At 39.9% G+C, this 20,783-nt stretch overlaps 1 protein-coding gene across 21 annotated transcripts in view; it reads right to left on the reverse strand.

Annotated features, from left to right (window-relative positions):
* The window catches only part of NEB (nebulin), a 171,601-nt gene that overhangs the window by 33,984 nt on the left and 116,834 nt on the right, over positions 1 to 20,783 (reverse strand). For 15 of the 21 annotated variants that reach the window (XM_069732915.1, XM_069732914.1, XM_069732929.1 and 12 more), the window contains 13 exons: positions 20,265 to 20,369; positions 15,987 to 16,091; positions 13,480 to 13,587; positions 11,929 to 12,033; positions 11,736 to 11,840; positions 11,030 to 11,134; positions 10,007 to 10,117; positions 9,267 to 9,377; positions 8,453 to 8,563; positions 7,974 to 8,075; positions 7,776 to 7,880; positions 1,736 to 1,834; positions 408 to 518 (listed from right to left, as the gene is read on the reverse strand). In XM_069732915.1, coding sequence (XP_069589016.1) covers positions 408 to 518; positions 1,736 to 1,834; positions 7,776 to 7,880; positions 7,974 to 8,075; positions 8,453 to 8,563; positions 9,267 to 9,377; positions 10,007 to 10,117; positions 11,030 to 11,134; positions 11,736 to 11,840; positions 11,929 to 12,033; positions 13,480 to 13,587; positions 15,987 to 16,091; positions 20,265 to 20,369 — 1,383 coding nt within the window. Of the gene's footprint in view, positions 1 to 407; positions 519 to 1,735; positions 1,835 to 7,775; positions 7,881 to 7,973; positions 8,076 to 8,452; positions 8,564 to 9,266; positions 9,378 to 10,006; positions 10,118 to 11,029; positions 11,135 to 11,735; positions 11,841 to 11,928; positions 12,034 to 13,479; positions 13,588 to 15,986; positions 16,092 to 19,720; positions 19,826 to 20,264; positions 20,370 to 20,783 lie in introns of all 21 variants that reach the window. The other 6 variants (XM_069732932.1, XM_069732916.1, XM_069732930.1 and 3 more) reach the window with 3 other exon arrangements.

A 20,783-nucleotide genomic window follows, 5' to 3' on the forward strand; every position in this document is an offset into this window, starting at 1 on the left:
CTGATTAGCTATGTCACTTATCTCTTGTGCAGTGCATTGTAGTAGCTAAGGTATCCATGGTTACCAAGGATACCCAAGCTACTGCAATGCCCTGCACATGAGGTAAGCGACGTAGCGAATCAGGAGAACTATACTACATTTCTAATTGCAGGTATTTGCTAATATTATTATTATTACATCTAATACATAGTGGGAAAGGAGCTTGGAGATGGGAATGCACTTTTAAGCTTTTATTATTCTTAAAGTTGCCTTGAAAAGCAAAAATAGGAGTCATTTCAGGAAATATGGAGTAAAGGAGGAGTGGAAGGAAGTGAGGTCTGAATAAGGGGAATATTGTGGAAAATTCCCAATCCGAAACCTCCTAGAAGACCTGCGCTAAAACTTGGGAAGTATGTCTTCAACTTTACCTCGCTGGCAAGAGTGTGTGCGTCTTTCAAGGTCTGGTAGATTTTGGCCTCCTTGAGGTCATATTGAGGTTTCTTGCCCTTGTCTTTTGCAAAGTTTTCCTTGTACTTCACCTGTTGAAAATTGTCATAAATATCAAATAAATCCAGATAACTGTGAACCCAATTTCTATATTTTTAAAAGGTCGAGACAACTAAACCAACGATAGCCAAAATAACCGGACAAGAAACGAGAATTGTAACGTTCTTGCATAATCATGCTCCAAATCATAAACCTATGTATGCATTAAAGAAAAAAATAGGGATAGCGGACGAGAAAAAGGGCAAAAAATTAAGTTAATTGTTTGTCAGAATTTGGACATTAAATCAACTTAAAAAGTTTTGGAAATTTTGGTCGGAAATTTTGAGGTCTAATTATACTTTTATTACAAATGTTTTTGGGTTATGTCCATTCAAGACCAAAGAAATAAATATTATTCAATTGTGAAATAGGTGCAACAGATGTGAGAATTTAATATTTATATTACGTATATAAAAAGTTATCAAAAATATAGATGGATTTTATACAAAAAAAAAATATTATAACACCTGGCCCGTTACTGAGAGAATTATATAAATGATTAATTTCTCTAACACTATGAACCTGTGGCTCTCCATCTGTAGGGAAGCTATACCTCTAAGCATGCTGGGAGTTGTAGTTTCCCAACAGCTCGGGAGCCACAACTTGGATGTCATACGTCATAAAAAAAGAGTTGGCATTTACCACAAACTCACTTTTACGCTACACAGATAGTAAATGAAGATAATCAATATGTAGATATACAAAAAGTTCATAACCCGGCATGCACAATGGCCACTGGGCCACCAATTTCTATTACAAAGAAGCAGTTTTCCCATTAAAACACATGGTAGAAAAAATGAATTAATAGTATATCGACCTCATTTTGGCATACTATACTTTTTTTTTTTTTTAACTGCTTGTATTCTGATGTAACACTCTCCAAAGTGTCGTCGAACTGATTTTACGCCACCTGTAAGTAAAGTTCAATGGCGCCGGTGTTACATCTGGAACATAAACAGTATAATTTTGGTAAATCTGAATGAGGACTTTAGGTGTATTACATGTTGCATTTTTGTTACGGTTTTTATCATTGGTTTTTTGCTCTGTTTATGCTTTTTCCAAATGTAATTTTCAGCATGTTTAAGGAGAAAACTGCCTTTGTATTACATTTTTAAAATATCTTGCAAGGAATATTTATTCATAAAAAATTAAAATAAATGGAGCACAGTGGATGCAGAATACAAGTCACTGCTGGACATGCTCATCTTACGGTACTAGAGAGGTCATTAGCTTTCTTAAGTGTCCGCATGATGGGAGTGTCATACGACGCCGCTCCGTGGCCCCGCAGCTTTCCTTTGGCATACTCAGCCTACAATATGCAGCAAAACGTTGGATTAGCAAAGCAGGTTAGGTGTCAGGGGACGTTGGAGCACCCGTTGCTACAGCCCCTCTAAATATGAGTGAAAAGAAGGCGAGTTAATAAGGATAAAGTATAAAGGCTACAAGCGGATTGTGCTGCGGATTCATTATATATTTCACCCAATGCACTGCTGAGAGGTCAAATCTGTGATAAACACGGATAGCCGCAGTTCTTACCCCCACATAGGAGGTGAAATCTGAAATCACCATTCACATGGATAGATAAATAGATAGATAATAGATAAAATATATATGGTGATTGACATTTGAAATAACCATTGATTTACTGTATATAATTTTATATACAGTGGGGCAAAAAAGTATTTAGTCAGTCAGCAATAGTGCAAGTTCCACCACTTAAAAAGATGAGAGGCGTCTGTAATTTACATCATAGGTAGACCTCAACTATGGGAGACAAACTGAGAAAAAATAATCCAGAAAATCACATTGTCTGTTTTTTTTAACATTTTATTTGCATATTATGGTGGAAAATAAGTATTTGGTCAGAAACAAAATTTCATCTCAATACTTTGTAATATATCCTTTGTTGGCAATGACAGAGGTCAAACGTTTTCTGTAAGTCTTCACAAGGTTGCCACACACTGTTGTTGGTATGTTGGCCCATTCCTCCATGCAGATCTCCTCTAGAGCAGTGATGTTTTTGGCTTTTCGCTTGGCAACACGGACTTTCAACTCCCTCCAAAGGTTTTCTATAGGGTTGAGATCTGGAGACTGGCTAGGCCACTCCAGGACCTTGAAATGCTTCTTACGAAGCCACTCCTTCGTTGCCCTGGCGGTGTGCTTTGGATCATTGTCATGTTGACCCAGCCACGTTTCATCTTCAATGCCCTTGCTGATGGAAGGAGGTTTGCACTCAAAATCTCACGATACATGGCCCCATTCATTCTTTCATGTACCCGGAACAGTCATCCAGGCCCCTTTGCAGAGAAACAGCCCCAAAGCATGATGTTTCCACCACCATGCTTTACAGTAGGTATGGTGTTTGATGGATGCAACTCAGTATTCTTTTTCCTCCAAACACGACAAGTTGTGTTTCTACCAAACAGTTCCAGTTTGGTTTCATCAGACCATAGGACATTCTCCCAAAACTCCTCTGGATCATCCAAATGCTCTCTAGCAAACTTCAGACGGGCCCGGACATGTACTGGCTTAAGCAGTGGGACACGTCTGGCACTGCAGGATCTGAGTCCATGGTGGCGTAGTGTGTTACTTATGGTAGGCCTTGTTACATTGGTCCCAGCTCTCTGCAGTTCATTCACTAGGTCCCTCTGCATGGTTCTGGGATTTTTGCTCACCGTTCTTGTGATCATTCTGACCCCACGGGGTGGGATTTTGCATGGAGCCCCAGATCGAGCGAGATTATCAGTGGTCTTGTATGTCTTCCATTTTCTAATTATTGCTCCCACTGTTGATTTCTTCATTCCAAGCTGGTTGGCTATTGCAGATTCAGTCTTCCCAGCCTGGTGCAGGGCTACAATTTTGTTTCTGGTGTCCTTTGACAGCTCTTTGGTCTTCACCATAGTGGAGTTTGGAGTCAGACTGTTTGAGGGTGTGCACAGGTGTCTTTTTATACTGATAACAAGTTTAAACAGGTGCCATTACTACAGGTAATGAGTGGAGGAAAGAGGAGACTCTTAAAGAAGAAGTTACAGGTCTGTGAGAGCCAGAAATCTTGATTGTTTGTTTCTGACCAAATACTTATTTTCCACCATAATATGCAAATAAAATGTTAAAAAAACAGACAATGTGATTTTCTGGATTTTTTTTTCTCAGTTTGTCTCCCATAGTTGAGGTCTACCTATGATGTAAATTACAGACGCCTCTCATCCTTTTAAGTGGTGGAACTTGCACTATTGCTGACTGACTAAATACTTTCTTGCCCCACTGTATATATATATACAGGTCCTTCTCAAAAAATTAGCATATAGTGTTAAATTTAATTATTTACCATAATGTAATGATTACAATTAAACTTTCATATATTATAGATTCATTATCCACCAACTGAAATTTGTCACATCTTTTATTGTTTTAATACTGATGATTTTGGCATACAACTCCTGATAACCCAAAAAACCTGTCTCAATAAATTAGCATATCAAGAAAAGGTTCTCTAAACGACCTATTACCCTAATCTTCTGAATCAACTAATTAACTCTAAACACATGCAAAAGATACCTGAGGCTTTTATAAACTCCCTGCCTGGTTCATTACTCAAAACCCCCATCATGGGTAAGACTAGCGACCTGACAGATGTCAAGAAGGCCATCATTGACACCCTCAAGCAAGAGGGTAAGACCCAGAAAGAAATTTCTCAACAAATAGGCTGTTCCCAGAGTGCTGTATCAAGGCACCTCAATGGTAAGTCTGTTGGAAGGAAACAATGTGGCAGAAAACGCTGTACAACGAGAAGAGGAGACCGGACCCTGAGGAAGATTGTGGAGAAGGACCGATTCCAGACCTTGGGGAACCTGAGGAAGCAGTGGACTGAGTCTGGTGTGGAAACATCCAGAGCCACCGTGCACAGGCGTGTGCAGGAAATGGGCTACAGGTGCCGCATTCCCCAGGTAAAGCCACTTTTGAACCATAAACAGCGGCAGAGGCGCCTGACCTGGGCTACAGAGAAGCAGCACTGGACTGTTGCTAAGTGGTCCCAAGTACTTTTTTCTGATGAAAGCAAATTTTGCATGTCATTCGGAAATCAAGGTGCCAGAGTCTGGAGGAAGACTGGGGAGAAGGAAATGCCAAAATGCCTGAAGTCCAGTGTCAAGTACCCACAGTCAGTGATGGTGTGGGGTGCCATGTCAGCTGCTGGTGTTGGTCCACTGTGTTTCATCAAGGGCAGGGTCAATGCAGCTAGCTATCAGGAGATTTTGGAGCACTTCATGCTTCCATCGGCTGAAATGCTTTATGGAGATGAAGATTTCATTTTTCAGCACGACCTGGCACCTGCTCACAGTGCCAAAACCACTGGTAAATGGTTTACTGACCATGGTATTACTGTGCTCAATTGGCCTGCCAACTCTCCTGACCTGAACCCCATAGAGAATCTGTGGGATATTGTGAAGAGAAAGTTGAGAGACGCAAGACCCAACACTCTGGATGAGCTTAAGGCCGCTATTGAAGCATCCTGGGCCTCCATAACATCTCAGCAGTGTCACAGGCTGATTGCCTCCATGCCACGCCGCATTGAAGCAGTCATTTCTGCCAAAGGATTCCCGACCAAGTATTGAGTGCATAACTGAACATTATTATTTGTTGGTTTTTTTGTTTGTTATTAAAAAACACTTTTATTTGATTGGATGGGTGAAATATGCTAATTTATTGAGACAGGTTTTTTGGGTTATCAGGAGTTGTATGCCAAAATCATCAGTATTAAAACAATAAAAGACCTGACAAATTTCAGTTGGTGGATAATGAATCTATAATATATGAAAGTTTAATTGTAATCATTACATTATGGTAAATAATGAAATTTAACACTATATGCTAATTTTTTGAGAAGGACCTGTATATATATATATATATATATATATATATATATATATATATATATATATATATATATATATACACATATATACACATATATGCATACATGTATACATACATATATACATACATACATACATACAGTACAGACCAAAAGTTTGGACACACCTTCTCATTTAATGATTTTTCTGTATTTTCATGACTATGAAGATTCTACATTCACACTGAAGGCATCAAAACTATGAATTAACACATGTGGAATTATATACTTAACAAAAAAAGTGTGAAACAACTGAAATTATGTCTTATATTCCAGGTTCTTCAAAGTAGCCACCTTTTGCTTTGATGACTGTTTTGCACACTCTTGGCATTCTCTTGATGAGCTTCAAGAGGTAGTCACCGGACATGGTCTTCCAACAATCTTGAAGGAGTTCCCAGAGATGCTTAGCACTTGTTGGCCCTTTTGCCTTCACTCTGCGGTCCAGCTCACCCCAAACCATCTCGATTGGGTTCAGGTCTGGTGACTGTGGAGGCCAGGTCATCTGGCGTAGCACCCCATCACTCTCCTTCTTGGTCAAATAGCCCTTACACAGCCTGGAGGTGTGTTTGGGGTCATTGTCCTGTTGAAAAATAAATGGTCCAACTAAACGCAAACCGGATGGAATAGCATGCCGCTGCAAGATGCTGTGGTAGCCATGCTGGTTCAGTATGCCTTCAATTTTGAATAAACAGTGTCACCAGCAAAGCACCCCCACACCATCACACCTCCTCCTCCATGCTTCACGGTGGGAACAAGGCATGTAGAGTCCATCCGTTCACCTTTTCTGCGTCGCACAAAGACACGGTGATTGGAACCAAAGATCTCAAATTTGTACTCATCAGACCAAAGCACAGATTTCCACTGGTCTAATGTCCATTCCTTGTGTTCTTTAGCCCAAACAAGTCTCTTCTGCTTGTTGCCTGTCCTTAGCAGTGGTTTCCTAGCAGCTATTTTACCATGGCGGCCTGCTGCACAAAGTCTCCTCTTAACAGTTTTTGTAGAGATGTGTCTGCTGCTAGAACTCTGTGTGGCATTGACCTGGTCTCTAATCTGAGCTGCTGTTAACCTGCAATTTCTGAGGCTGGTGACTCGGATAAACTTATCCTCAGAAGCAGAGGTGACTCTTTGTCTTCCTTTACTGGGGCGGTCCTCATGTGAGCCAGTTTCTTTGTAGTGCTTGATGGTTTTTGCCACTGCACTTGGGGACACTTTCAAAGTTTGGCCAATTTTCTGGAATTTTCTTAAAGTAATGATGGCCACTCGTTTTTCTTTACTTAGAATTTGTATTATGGCAAGAAAAAAACAGCTAACAGTCTAATCAGTAGGACTATCAGCTGTGTATCCACCAGACTTCTGTTCAACACAACTGATGGTCCCAACCCCATTTATAAGGCAAGAAATCCCACTTATTAAACCTGACAGGGCACACCTGTGAAGTGAAAACCATTCCCGGTGACTACCTCTTGAAGCTCATCAAGAGAATGCCAAGAGTATGCAAAGCAGTCATCAAAGCAAAAGGTGGCAACTTTGAAGAACCTAGAATATAAAGACACATATTTTCATTTTTTTCACACTTTTTGCTAAGTATATACGGTAATTCCACATGTGTTAATTCATAGTTTTGATGCCTTCAGTGTGAATGTACAATTTTCATAGTCATGAAAATGAAGGTGTGTCCAAACTTTTGGTCTGTACTATATATATATATATATATATATATATATATATATATATATATATATATATATATATATATATATATATATATATATATATATATACACATGCATACATACATACAAACACACACACTGTATATAGATATGTGTGTATAGAAAAGCTACACAGTAACTATAATTCTTCTATGTATAAAACTACAGATCCAGTGAGGTCCAAAACTCATGTTAAGTGCTCAAACCAGATTGTATGAGGTTAGAACTAATTATCAGCTTCCAAACTACGCTGCCACCTTGGTCCATGGGCTGTGTCTGGTATAGCAACTCAGCTCCATTCACTTCAATAAGGCCGAGATACAATATCAGCTTACAGATACAGGCACTGCTCATGGAAGAAAGCAGCCATAAGTACTAGTGTAAATTATCATGGCTGATGTAAGGAAGGCCAATGCTATAGCTCTCATTCATCCATGAGCCACAGCTGGTTAATACCACCAGTAATTCCCAGTTATGATGTAAGTTACCAGTTATGTTATATACACTAGCAGAAATATCTACAGTACGTGTCCCTTGGATAGCTCGACTCTTTAATTTCATTTTTTAGCCTTTAGACAGGTGTCCCAATGTGGTTATTACAATATTAATGTCCCCTTCGTTCTTACTTGGCTTGTAAGTTTGGATACTTCTTGGGCTAATTCAATATCTGGTCGCCCCAGAGTGGTGATCCCACGTCCGGCTTCCTCACGGGCCTTAGCTTTGTACTGGATCTAAAGGACAAATTGAGCGTGATATATACTTGTATATATTTTGTAGGAAGATTCAACCCTGTCCCAGTTACCATATAAAACATGGGTACTCACATTGCTGACCATCTTGGCCACCTCTGTCGCTTTCTTAATGTCAGGTCTATCAACAATGGTCGTGTAATTGAGATGAGCTTTGGCATCTTTCTTGTATGAGACCTGCAGTAGACATGTACAATGTAGAATTACCAGCAACAGAACATTACAAACTATTATTCAACTTTTTTAGACTTGTTGCCCACATTGTATCAACAGAGATGGCCATCAAGAGAACCTGAGGCCTCCCTTTTGTAGCCCCCTCCATCTTTTAGATTTTTTTTGTCTTCTTGTGCTGTTATTAGTTTGCTCATGCCACCATGATATGGATTTGTCGATACCTCATGAGCCAAAATGTTGCATGTGTCAAATCTCCCATGATACAGTATCTAATGTTGACCAGATGGGTTAGCAATCAAGTGAAACCGGCATAGGCCGTGGGGTGCTCAAACCATGGGCCCTTACTGGCCATTTATCGGACCCGTACAACTTTTACTTACATTACTTTGGGCCTTGGCGACTTCCATTGCGTGTTTCACCTCGGGTGGTTCTTGCATGTTGGCGTAGTTGGACTTCCCTTTCTCCTTCTGGAACTTTTCTTTATAATTTTTCTAAAAGTATTGAGTCATTCAGACACAATTGCATAAAAAACCAACAAATAAGATATATAGGCTCTATAAATATTGGTATGGACTCTATGAATCATTTTGACGGTAGACCCATGGTAGACAGTTCCATCGCTGTTTTTATGGCTATTCTTGGAGTTGGTTACATGCAAATGCGACTTAATCTTCTTAAATAGGTATAATTGCAAAATGTTTTTAAAAACAAGGAACTTTGCAATTAATATGTTATTAAAAATCTTTACTATTATTAAGAATGGAAGGATTTTTCAATCCTTTTTTGCTAGGCAGTTTATCAGAGGTGGCCGGTCTCTTAAGCAAGGAGCGCAGAGCGTACAAGCTCTTGACTATAGAACTTGTAATCGTTTCTCTGAACCCGTCCATATTCAACCAGCTTCTGTGATCCTGCGCTCCACCAATCTTAGAGTGCACTGATCAGGCCATAATGATGGCGCCAACCGAACTGTCCAAACCGCCTCCCAGCAAGCAGAAGCCGGGAGGCAGGGGAGCGCTGTGCTCCAGAAGATTCAGGATTAGACAACCCCTTTAAAGGTTTTTTCTGGGACTTTTTATATTTAAAATGTCTACATGCAAATGATTGTGAACCCTAACAAACCTTATACAGTCGCCTGAATAGTCCTCCATACTCCATAATTACTAATCAAAAAGGTCCCAAAACTTCCACACTCACCTGACTAACAATCTTAGTCACTTCTTTGACATGAGCCGTGTCCCGTGTCTCGGGCAGGGTAGTGAAGGAGCCATGGGGCAGCTGCTTCTTCCCTTGTTCCTTGTATTTGTTCTGGAAAAAGAGAAAATACCATTCTATTTCCAGCAGGCTCATTTCACCTGTATACAGCTATACACTGTTAGCGCCCCCTAGTGGTGGCCACTTGCACCTAGAATTAGACAATTTGTCATATCCGAAAATAAGTGCTCCCCTATACTGTTATATTATGAAATGAATTGGTACAGAGTCATGGACTTAACGGCAAATTGTTGGCCGCCACTAATAAAACCATTGTATATTGGGTGAAGGGTTCAGTGGTGCCTAAATCTGATCCTAAGTTGTTTTTGTGTATTCCACTGAAATAGTAATCATAAAGTTCAAAGTAATTGTAAAACTTGCAGAATAATTAGGAATTAAATAATGTATTATTTATCAAGAACTTGGCTACCATTCATTCCTAATGGGGCTTTCGAGAGCTGCCCCATGAATAAAGCGGTGGTCGAGCGAGCACACCTCCGGTCCATTATACTGGGGATAAAAGTTTCTTGTTCTGCCTATACCAATGGTCGGACCCCATGATCTATAAGTTATCACTTATCCCATGGATAGGTGGTAGCTTTCAATCACTGGAGAAACCCATGAAATATTTTTGATTTGAAACCGTGGTGAAATTACTTTGACGCCATCTGGCAAGAACTTACATCAGATATAAGAGAGCTGACAGATTTGGCGTGGATGATCTGTGGTGTATCTGGAACAACCCCAAATTCTCCTTGGTACGTTCCTTTCTCATACTTCTTCTTATATTTTACCTGCAAAACCATAAAAAACACCAAAACTGCACTTAGACGAGAGACATAGATGTGATGGGTTGGGCGGAGAACTGAGACTTGTCTGCCCATCATCGCAATTTTTATCTAATCAGTCTAAAATTCAGTTGAAGAGGTATTCACATCTCAGAAAGTGATGGCGTATGTCCTGGACAAGCCATTACAGCCCTCGTAACAGGAGGATGCAGAGTTACATCAAAGCTGTTCACTTTCAGGATTGCATGGGTACCAGAGCTCTTACCACCACTCATCATAAAGTCATGGCATATCCTAGCACCGTGCTATCACATTGTAAGAGAATTATGAAAATTTCCATTTATTGTCTTAATACATCTCTATATGGAGTCAGATGGGACCTTAAGACTTCAGATACGTCTGTAGGACAAGTCAAAACTTTTGTAACAGTGCAATTACATTTTAAACTCTCAGCCTGTATTCACCACTAGGGGGAGCCGAGGAGTTTACTGCATACAGCAAGTACATTGCATTCAGTAATAAAGCTGTATGCAGTAAGCTCGCAACTGCCCCCTAGTGGTGATTGCGGGCGATCCTTTTCTTTACCCTTTCAGGGAGGATTTAGAGATTAATAATAATTTTACTTTATGAAATGCGAAACCCTGATTCTCTTCTGTAAATGCTTTGCTCCACCATTAAAGTCAGAATGTCGTATGGAGCCAGTGACTTTGGTAGAACCAGTCGACCATCTGATGTGTATGGAAACCTCCCTACTCTCCTCCTTCAGGGGAGAGAAGGATTGGGTAGTTAGAATTTCCAACCCTTTTGTTTGCAGATAAAATAAACCTACAGCTGCCCCATGTGAATGGTCAGCTTAAGAGAAACTATGGGAAAGGACAGGCTTCTCACCCAGGTTCAGATATTCATTTAATTACTCACATTACTGTTCATTTCTGCGTTCTTGAGAGCCAGGACGGTGTCCAAGTCATTGGTGACTGAGAGCTTGCATCCTTTTTGGAACTCTTTGTCCAGTTTGTACTCATACTGAAAAGAGAAATAGATAAATTAGATATTATATATATAATTATATATTCGATCTGCCCTGATTAGTTAAAGGGAACCTGATAACTTTCTTAGCTGATCTTTAGTATTTCCGTATAATAGCAATTTTGATACATCACTTTTTTTCTGGGTTTGGAACTCTGTGTAAGGATGTTCCTCTATTACTCGTCCTAGAAACTGGGAATAACCATTCCTCTTGGGCGTGTTCCTACACCATCTATCCGCACTCATTGGATAGTGTCATCTCGTGTAGGCAACCAGCCCTAACTAGAAACTCAGTTTATTTCCATTTATTTCCATATTTCCAGGAACAACAACAGAGGAGGAGCTCTTGGAAAAGATGCTCTGGAATGATTAATTCATGAAACATAACTAGCGTTTAATAACAGACATGTCAAGACAAGTGACAAGTGCTGATCGACAATACAACTCATTACCTTCATTTTTTTTTTATTAAAATGTCTCACGACAGATCGGGAACGTTGTATATTTTTTTTCCAGTCAATATTGGCAAAATATTTCAATAATAACATTTCCTTATCATTAATAAGAAGTCGACGCCTCCAAGAATAAAGCTGCTTACATCGCTCTGCTGCAAGGTTGATTTTGCGTTTTGCAAGAAGTCGGGTCTGTCGACCGTCCATTGCCACTGCGCCTTGGTTGCTTCGTACCTCTTCTTATAATCCAGCTAAACGAAGTTAGGAGAAATGTAGATTATTAATACTCCTTATAAGGAGGCATCGCCTAATATAAGCGCTAATAGATGGACTACTGACGTTGCTAATGGACTTGTAGGCATCTTTGGCCGTCTTGATCTGCACAGCATCGGCCACCATGGTGCAGTGTCCTCTGCTCTTCTCATACAGTTCTTTATATTTCAGCTGTGAAAGACAAACAAATATATATCTATCTATATATATAATTGCCTAAGGGTTTTTCCGTCTGTCTGTCTGTCTGACCAATCAGCGACGGGCACAGCATCAACGTAGAAATCCCGCGCCTCTGATTGGTCGAGGCCGCCAGGCCTCGACCAATCAGCAACGAGCACAGCGACAATGATGTCATAAAGGACGTAGACATCCCGCGTCTCTGATTGGTCGAGGCCGCCAGGCCTCGACCAATCAGCAACGAGCACAGCGACAATGATGTCATAATGGTTGCCATGGCGAAGATGATGTCATAAAGGTTGCCTCGACCAATCAGCGACGGGCACAGTCTGCCGCGAATTCTGGAATCATCATTGTCCATATACTATGGGGACATGCATATTCTAGAATACCCGATGCGTTAGAATCGGGCCACAATCTAGTATATATATATTTATGTATATGCTGAGATCTTGGCAAAAATGTGCCGTAATTCTGGCTTAGAAGAGAAAATGATAACGGATGATGCCCGGCCCATCAGTCATCTGACTCTGCAGCCAATCAGGGGCCTCAGTGTTTAGGTGACTCTATGGAAGAGATATCATCACTTACGTTCTGGCGGTGGCTCTGGGGCAGGGAGAGGGGTGTCAGAATTCTTTATTTTGTAACAATCCCTTCTCTATGGACACTTTAGAAAAAAATCCCTTCATAAGTATCTGTTTGTTTTTTTACATTAGGAAGTTTGTAAAAAAAAAAAAAAGGTAAACTTCAAAGACAGCCCTTTAAAGGGGTATTCAAGTTTTAAAGTTAGCTCCTATTCACAGGATAGGGAATAGCTTTCGAATCTATGGGAGTCCAACTGCTGGGGCCCCCACCGATCCAAGAACCCTGGCTGAGTGGAGCGGAGGTCGATCATGTGCACTGCCTCTCTGTACTTGGACAGTAGAAGATCAGTCGCACACTGTGCTCGGCCATCTGAGGCGCTCCCATTAAGAATGAATGGAGCGGTAGTGTTCATGATCTACATCTGCTCCATACTGTCAGGGAGAGCCCTGGTTCTCGGGATGGGTGGGGGACAGTGATCGGGAAGTAATCCCCAATCTGTGGGATAGGGGATAACTTTTATGCTGGAGAACACCCCTTTGAACCTCATTTCATTATCAACATGTGTACAGAGGTTTCTTAACTCTTCCTCAATGGCAGCTGTTGAGAGAGAAAAATAAAAATCGGCCATGTTGTTAGTACCCTCTGGAGGTAGCCTGCTGTTAGAGGAGTCGGCCATGACTTATTCCTCTTTCACAATTGACAAGAAAATACTGCACACTTGGCCAAGACCAGCATTCATGTTTTTGGTGGCATCTGGAGGAGTAGCCATCAGCGGACGAGTATTTGGTTGACAGCTATCTTGACTGTATGGCCAGTTTATGACTCTAGAACAGATATCTGTGGGTCGGTACGTACCTCGCTAATCTTGTCTTTGACCTTGCGGGCATGTAGCAGTGATGGGGTGTCATGAATGGTGGTGTAGCCCTTGGCTTTGCCTTTGTTCCATTCCATTTTATAAACAATCTACAAATGTGGAAAAAAACAAACATAGAAAACATTGTTTCTTCTAAAAAATTTTTTTACAGTACCTACTACTAATGTAGTACTGATGGTATTTTTTAACAGTCTCACAAGAGCAGAATATAGACCCATACTTTTTCTTTTATTGCATCTATACACCACCATGGTCAGACTTGAGGATAAGTTCAGCAGTTTCTCCCCTTCCTCTATACTATCACGGGGTTGTTAGTCCACAGGCCACCATTGAACCAAACTATTAAATGAGGACTAAACAATATCAAAACGGTCTTTGTATTAAAGTTTAGTTACCATATACATAACATTAAATTCTAAGCACCATCCTTGTCCTAAAACACCACAATTAATCCAATCAACATCCAAAACCATCAGGAATATTAATTGTAAAGCACTCTAGACCTCCAGGGATATTAACCTACAACCACCCAGATATCCAGGGATTTAAATGTTAACTCTCAACTACCCTTTACTTCCAAGCATAGTTTATATTAACCCATAACCAATACTAGCCCTCTTAGGATATTAAATATTAACCCATAACCATCCTAGACCTTCTAGGATATTAGATATCAACCCTTAACCATCCTAGACCACCTAGGATATTAAATATTAACACATAACCCACATAACCATCCTAGACCTTCAGGGATATTAGATATTAACCTACAGACACCCCAGAGCTCCAGGAATATTAGATGTTAACTCTTAACTACCCTTTACTTCCCAGCGTAGTTGATATTAACCCATAACCATACTAGCCCTCTTAGGATATTAAATATTAACCCATAATGATTCTAGACCTCCTAGAATATTAAATATTAACCCATAACCATCCTAGACCTTCTGGGATATTAAATATTGAACCTTAACCATCCTAGACCTCCTAGAATATTAAATATTAACACATAACCCACATAACCATCCTAGACCTTCTGGTATATTAGATATTGACCCATAACCATCCTAGACCTTCTGGTATATTAGATATTAACCCATAACCATCCTAGACCTCCTAGAATATTAAATATTAACCCATAACCATCCTAGACCTTCTGGGATATTAAATATTGAACCTTAACCATCCTAGACCTCCTAGAATATTAAATATTAACCCATAACCATCCTAGACCTTCTGGGATATTAAATATTGAACCTTAACCATCCTAGACCTCCTAGAATATTAAATATTAACACATAACCCACATAACCATCCTAGACCTTCTGGTATATTAGATATTAACCCATAACCATCCTAGACCTCCTAGGATATTAAATATTAACCAATAACCCACATAACCATCCTAGACCTTCAGGGATATTAGATATTAACCCATAATGATTGTAGACCTCCTAGGATATTAGATATTAACCCTTAACCATACTAGACCTTCTGGTATATTAGATATTGACCCATAACCATCCTAGACCTTCTGGTATATTAGATATTGACCCATAACCATCCTAGACCTTCTGGTATATTAGATATTAACCCATAACCATCCTAGACCTTCTGGTATATTAGATATTAACCCATAACCATCCCAGACCTCCTAGGATATTAAATATTAACCCTTAACCATACTAGACCTTCTGGTATATTATATATTAACCCATAACCATCCTAGACCTCCTAGGATATTAAATATTAACCCATAACCATCCTAGACCTCCTAGGATATTAAATATTAACACACAACCCACATAACCATCCTGGACCTTCAGGGATATTAGATATTAACCTACAGCCACCCCAGAGCTCCTGGAATATTAGATGTTAACACTTAACTACCATTGACCTCCAGGAATTGCAGATATTATCCACAATCACACTAGGCCTCCCAGCAAATTAGAGATTATCAAGTAATTACCCTAGATTGATTAAACTGTGATGTTAGTTATTAATCTATAACCACCCTAGACCTCCAGGGATATTAGATGTTAACTCTTAACTACCCTTGACTGCCAGGCGGTAAAGTGGATATTAACCAATCACCACCCTAGACCTCCAGGTAAATGAGATATTACCATATACCCACCTCATTCATATTCAGTTATTAGATGTTAACTCTTAACTACCCTTGATCTAAACCCATAACCACCCTAGTCCTCTAGGTATATTACATATTATCCCATAACCAGGAACATTATATATTAACTCATAACCACCTTAAACTACTAAAAATATTGGATATTAAGATATAACCTGACCTCCAAAAGATATTAATAAGTAATCCATAGCCACCAAATTCCTCCAGGGATATTAACTCATCTACCCTAGACCTCCTGGGATATTAGCTATTAACCCATTAATGTTCTCCTGGTATCTCGGAGTCCATATACTTCTATACCCTGTACATACATGGAGATCGTGTCCCAATACTCACGTCACTGATCTGCTTTCCGGCCTTCTGAGCTCGGCTGTGCTCCGGCGTGTCTATGACTGCCGTGTATTTGTCCTTCTGCTTTTCATAGAGCTCCTTATACTTCCACTATAGAGAAAAGCCACCGTTATAACAGCGCACAGCGTATTATCTCTAAATATTTCTAGGTGTAATATGATAATGTGGCATAGAATAATGTGTTATGTTCTATAATATAGTATCGAACATTAAAGTGTAAAGTTGGGAGTGCAGTGTAGAAATATCTATAGCAGTGTAATATAATGTAGTGTTATAATATTACACGCTATAACATAAAAATTATAGCAAATATGATGTAATATTACAGTGTTTTTTTTCTACTACAGCTTCACCCTGGACACCTACTATACAGGAATCAGAAGCATGGCGCCATTCATGTGAACGGGGCCGGCTGACGTTTGCTGTACAGCTATTATAGTGCCATGTATTACAATATAGTGTATTATAACATCAGTTAAAGGGGTTGTCTCAAGTTCATAAATGGGTAAAATTGCAAAGTGCTTGTAAAAACAAACATTGAAATTTACCCTTTGTTAAAAGAGCCTCTCCGTTCTTAAGAATCAAGGGATTTCTAATCAAATTGCCTAAATTGCACAGTTTCCTAGTGAAGGAGCGCAAAACATGAGCAGACTCTATGCTTAATAGCCTGCACATGCAGCTCCCAAGCTGGACGTTTCGCCGGATAAGACCGGCCTCAGGCGCTGCAGAGGCAAAGCTGTGTTTGCTAGCAGCCTGGAAGAGAGCACAGTTTGGACCAGTAGCATGGCCATGACACTAGTCCAAATTGTCCATCTTCAGGAGAATCAGCCTGCACGAACAGCTCCTAAGCTGGCCGTTTCGCTGGATATGACCAGCCTCAGGTGCTGCAAAGGCAACGCTGTGTTTGCTAGCAGCCTGGAAGAGAGCACAGTTTGGACCAGCAGCATGGCCATGACACTAGTCCAAACTGTCCATATTCAGGAGTATCAGCCTGATCAAACGGCTCCAAAGTTGGCCGTTTCGCCGGATATGACTGGCCTCAGGCGCTGCAAAGGCAACGCTGTGTTTGCTAGCAGCCTGGAAGAGAGCACAGTTTGGACCATCAGCGTGGCCATGACACTAGTATGAACTGTCCATATTCAGGTGCATAAACCCATTTTCCTTGGCAAAGCAGGAGACCAGGATTGGTGCGCTCCTGAGGCTTCATCTTGAGAACACCCCTTTAATTAATATGACATGAAGTATAATAATATTTAGTATAATATTATACAGCATAGCACAGTATAGTGTATAATGAGGGTACAGCAATACATGGTAAATGTGTAACATAACAGCTATACTATAGGACAAAATGCTAAAAGTCAATCAGCACGGGGGCAGGTTTACTCACCCAAGTTGATGCGCAAACCTATTAGTAAATCTGCCCCCATATTGGCTATTGAACATACAGACTTATACCTTATATATTACTATATGAAGAAACCTCGAGGCAGTCGATCTTTACAGCAATCCCAATGGCAAAAAAGAAAAAGTAGGCGCGCACTTACCCTGTTGCGGTGAATATCACTTTATTAGGACATATAAACAAACGGATAGGACCCGTTGAAGTGCCGTAGAGCACGAAACGATCGTTGTCCGTGGCTGACTCTATCCCTCCCTGCTATCCGTTTGTTTATATGTCCTAATAAAGTGATATTCACCGCAACAGGGTAAGTGCGCGCCTACTTTTTCTTTTTTGCCATTTGGATTCTGCACACATTTTTCCTGGCAGCAGCACCCCGTTGATTCAGGTGTAAAGGATTCATACAGCCAGTATCACTTTCTGTGGTGCTAGACCGATATTATAATACGGTCACTGAGTTGGACCTTTGAGCAGTGCGGATGTGTGTTTTCTCTACTATTGGACTTTACAGCAATCCCACTCCATGCAAAACACAGATGCAACACACAGACTATACACATCTACGGCAAAAACTAACTTTTCTGAAACAAATGCATGCAATAGGAGCAGGTGGATGTGAGAAGAAAGAATGACGTCCCCCCCAATGGAGTCTGAACCCCCATAAATGTGAAATGCTACCTGTCTCCATCCCATTCAGACTGGGGACTAGTTCGTCGTAGTTGTGCAGTCTCATCACTCCCACACGTTAGATCTCCTTAGTGATAAATGACACTTGCCTGTCCGTGTGAACGGTCCAGATTAGATTGCTTCTGTTCGTTATCGGATGAGCAGGACAAGTGCTCTTATCACTGACACATACGTCGTACGCTATCAGGGGAAGCGCGGCCTGGCACGCTTCTACAAAGCTCAGCTTTGCCCACTGACGGGAATTAAATTGCTCGTTGTTCATTAGGAAGCAGGTGACAATTGCAGTTAGACCTGACCCCCCCATATAATGCGGTGATTAGGAATTCTGAGCCATCGTTATACATCCTGATCTGGATACATTAATATACGGGATGTGATTGGGAAATAAATGCAGAGTCGTTAGGGGATAGATTTCTGATACTTGGCACTGCAATCAAATAGAACTATAATTACCTGCGTGATACATTTTCTATAAACTACAACTCCCAGCTTGTAACTGGAAGAGAATAGGAGTTGTACTTTTACCTCTGCTCTAAAGTTATCTTGGATGTCTACATATTGGATAACTGATCCATTGGCAGCAATTTTCGTCACCGGCGCAGAGGTTGTTGAAACCCCTTATTAATAGACAGATATATAATGCTAAATGTCCATTTCAAGAATATATTTTTTTTTAAATGTAGTAATTGATCAGCTTTGGCAAAGTAAAGAATCTTTGTAACGTATTTCATTACCTTATTTTCCTTTTATCCCCAACACCATACTATAAGAGCTGTGTTAACTCCTAGTTTATGGTGCTTTTGTAGCTGCTTTGACCTGCTGCTCTAGCCAGAATCTCCACTCAGTCACTGAGGACAAATACTTTCTATGTCTAAGCATGGAGGAGAAAAGCAGAGATGCAAATTCTAGCTAGAGCTGCAGTTCAAAGCAGAGTATAAAAGAGCATGAATTAGACAGCTAAACCAGCGCTATTAGCATCATGTTGGAGGTACAAAGAAGTAAATTAAGGTTATGGATTATGCTACAAAGATTCATATATTTACAGAGGCTGATCATTCTTTGAACAAAAAAGAAGTTTATTTACTCCTTCAGCTTTTTTTGTATAAGACAAGCTAGACCAGAACTAAAAAAAAAATACCCCTTTTAAGACTTGTCTTATTGTAAAGTACTTTGGATATGAGACTGAATGCCCCTATAGTTTTTAATCACGTTATGATCGGTGGGGGTCCAAACACCAATCCTGATAATGGTAAGGATATAAACCATCTCTTTAAAGTGGCTGAGACTAGAAAAATGGGATCATTCTCCTTTTATCAAGAAACAGCGCCACTGTTGTCTATAGGATGTGCCTGGTATTGCAGAATTGAAGCAGGTTCATGAGGTTTAGATGTTTTTGACAGATGATTTTGGGGACTACACTAGCAGAACTGACCACAGCGCTCATGTGAGTAGCTTGACTGAACCATCTATGTTATGGTAATTATTGTGAAATAGTTATATATACCGTAGTTATGTAATAGTTAATTGACTAAAGAGCGTTATATATTGTTATATTAGTCTACAGTATGGCGGCATTTTTATGGGTCAGATGAAAGCTAATGCTTAGCGCGTCTAAACGTCGTGACGTTACCTGACTCCACATGCTGGTGTTGTAAATTGCCCGTAACATGTCTGGCCTTTGAATTTCATTGCACCCGTGTTGTAGCAGAATCTTGGCTTTAGATTTGTACTTTTTCTGTTCATGCAAAGACCAACGGAGTACAGAAAAGACATGTAAGACAGCGCTAGATCCCTCGCAGGGATGTAGGCGGAAATACTCTTATGTGCTGAGATGCAACATGGCAAACAGAAGGATTTGTTTTCTAATAAATATATTATTATTTTTTTTTTTCTTTTACAATTTTTATAATTTTTGCTACATTTCATTTTGTAATTTTATATTTGTATATTACACTTCGGACCGGAATTCTCCGTTAACAAGCAGCGTTGGCCATGTTCATTTCAGAGGACATAAAGCATTCTTTTCAACGCGCACTCAAAATATACAGGAGACATTTGAGTGGCAACAACAGGTGATAATAAGACGACATCCTAATCTGAAGACACCTTACACGGACCAAAGGACAGAATGCCGCAGGCTACAGCGTGCCGCCACTACCGGGCAACTTTGTTACCTGGCTAATCTGTTCACTTGCACTTTTAGCCAGAAGGTGTCTAGGATCATCGACCACAACGGAGTAATGTGTTTTCTCCTTCTCATATGCAGCTTTGTATAATTTCTGCTCAGAATAGCACATTAGATTATAGTTAAATAGCAGCATATTTTTTCAGATATTTGCTTTTTTTTTTTTAAAGTTGCCTTTGAATTTTAAACTAATACTGATTATATATATATATATATATATATATATATATATATATATATATATATATATATATATATATATATATATATATAATGGTGTGGACAACCTTCATGGCAGCCTGCAAACTTCAGATAATAATAATAATAATAATAATAATATTAAAAAAAAAATTAAAAAGACTTTCATCTTAAGGATTTATCATCAGTTTCAGAGTGGTGGGAGTCCAACACCCAGCTGTTAGCATCTTAGGCAGCAGCTGGATATACAGTAGATAGTGTATGTGGAACACTACAGCTCTGTTCCACTGTTTAGTGGCCAGTCTGGGTA

Source organism: Ranitomeya imitator, chromosome 7, assembly GCF_032444005.1.
Source record: "Ranitomeya imitator isolate aRanImi1 chromosome 7, aRanImi1.pri, whole genome shotgun sequence".
Classification (NCBI taxonomy): domain Eukaryota; kingdom Metazoa; phylum Chordata; class Amphibia; order Anura; family Dendrobatidae; genus Ranitomeya; species Ranitomeya imitator.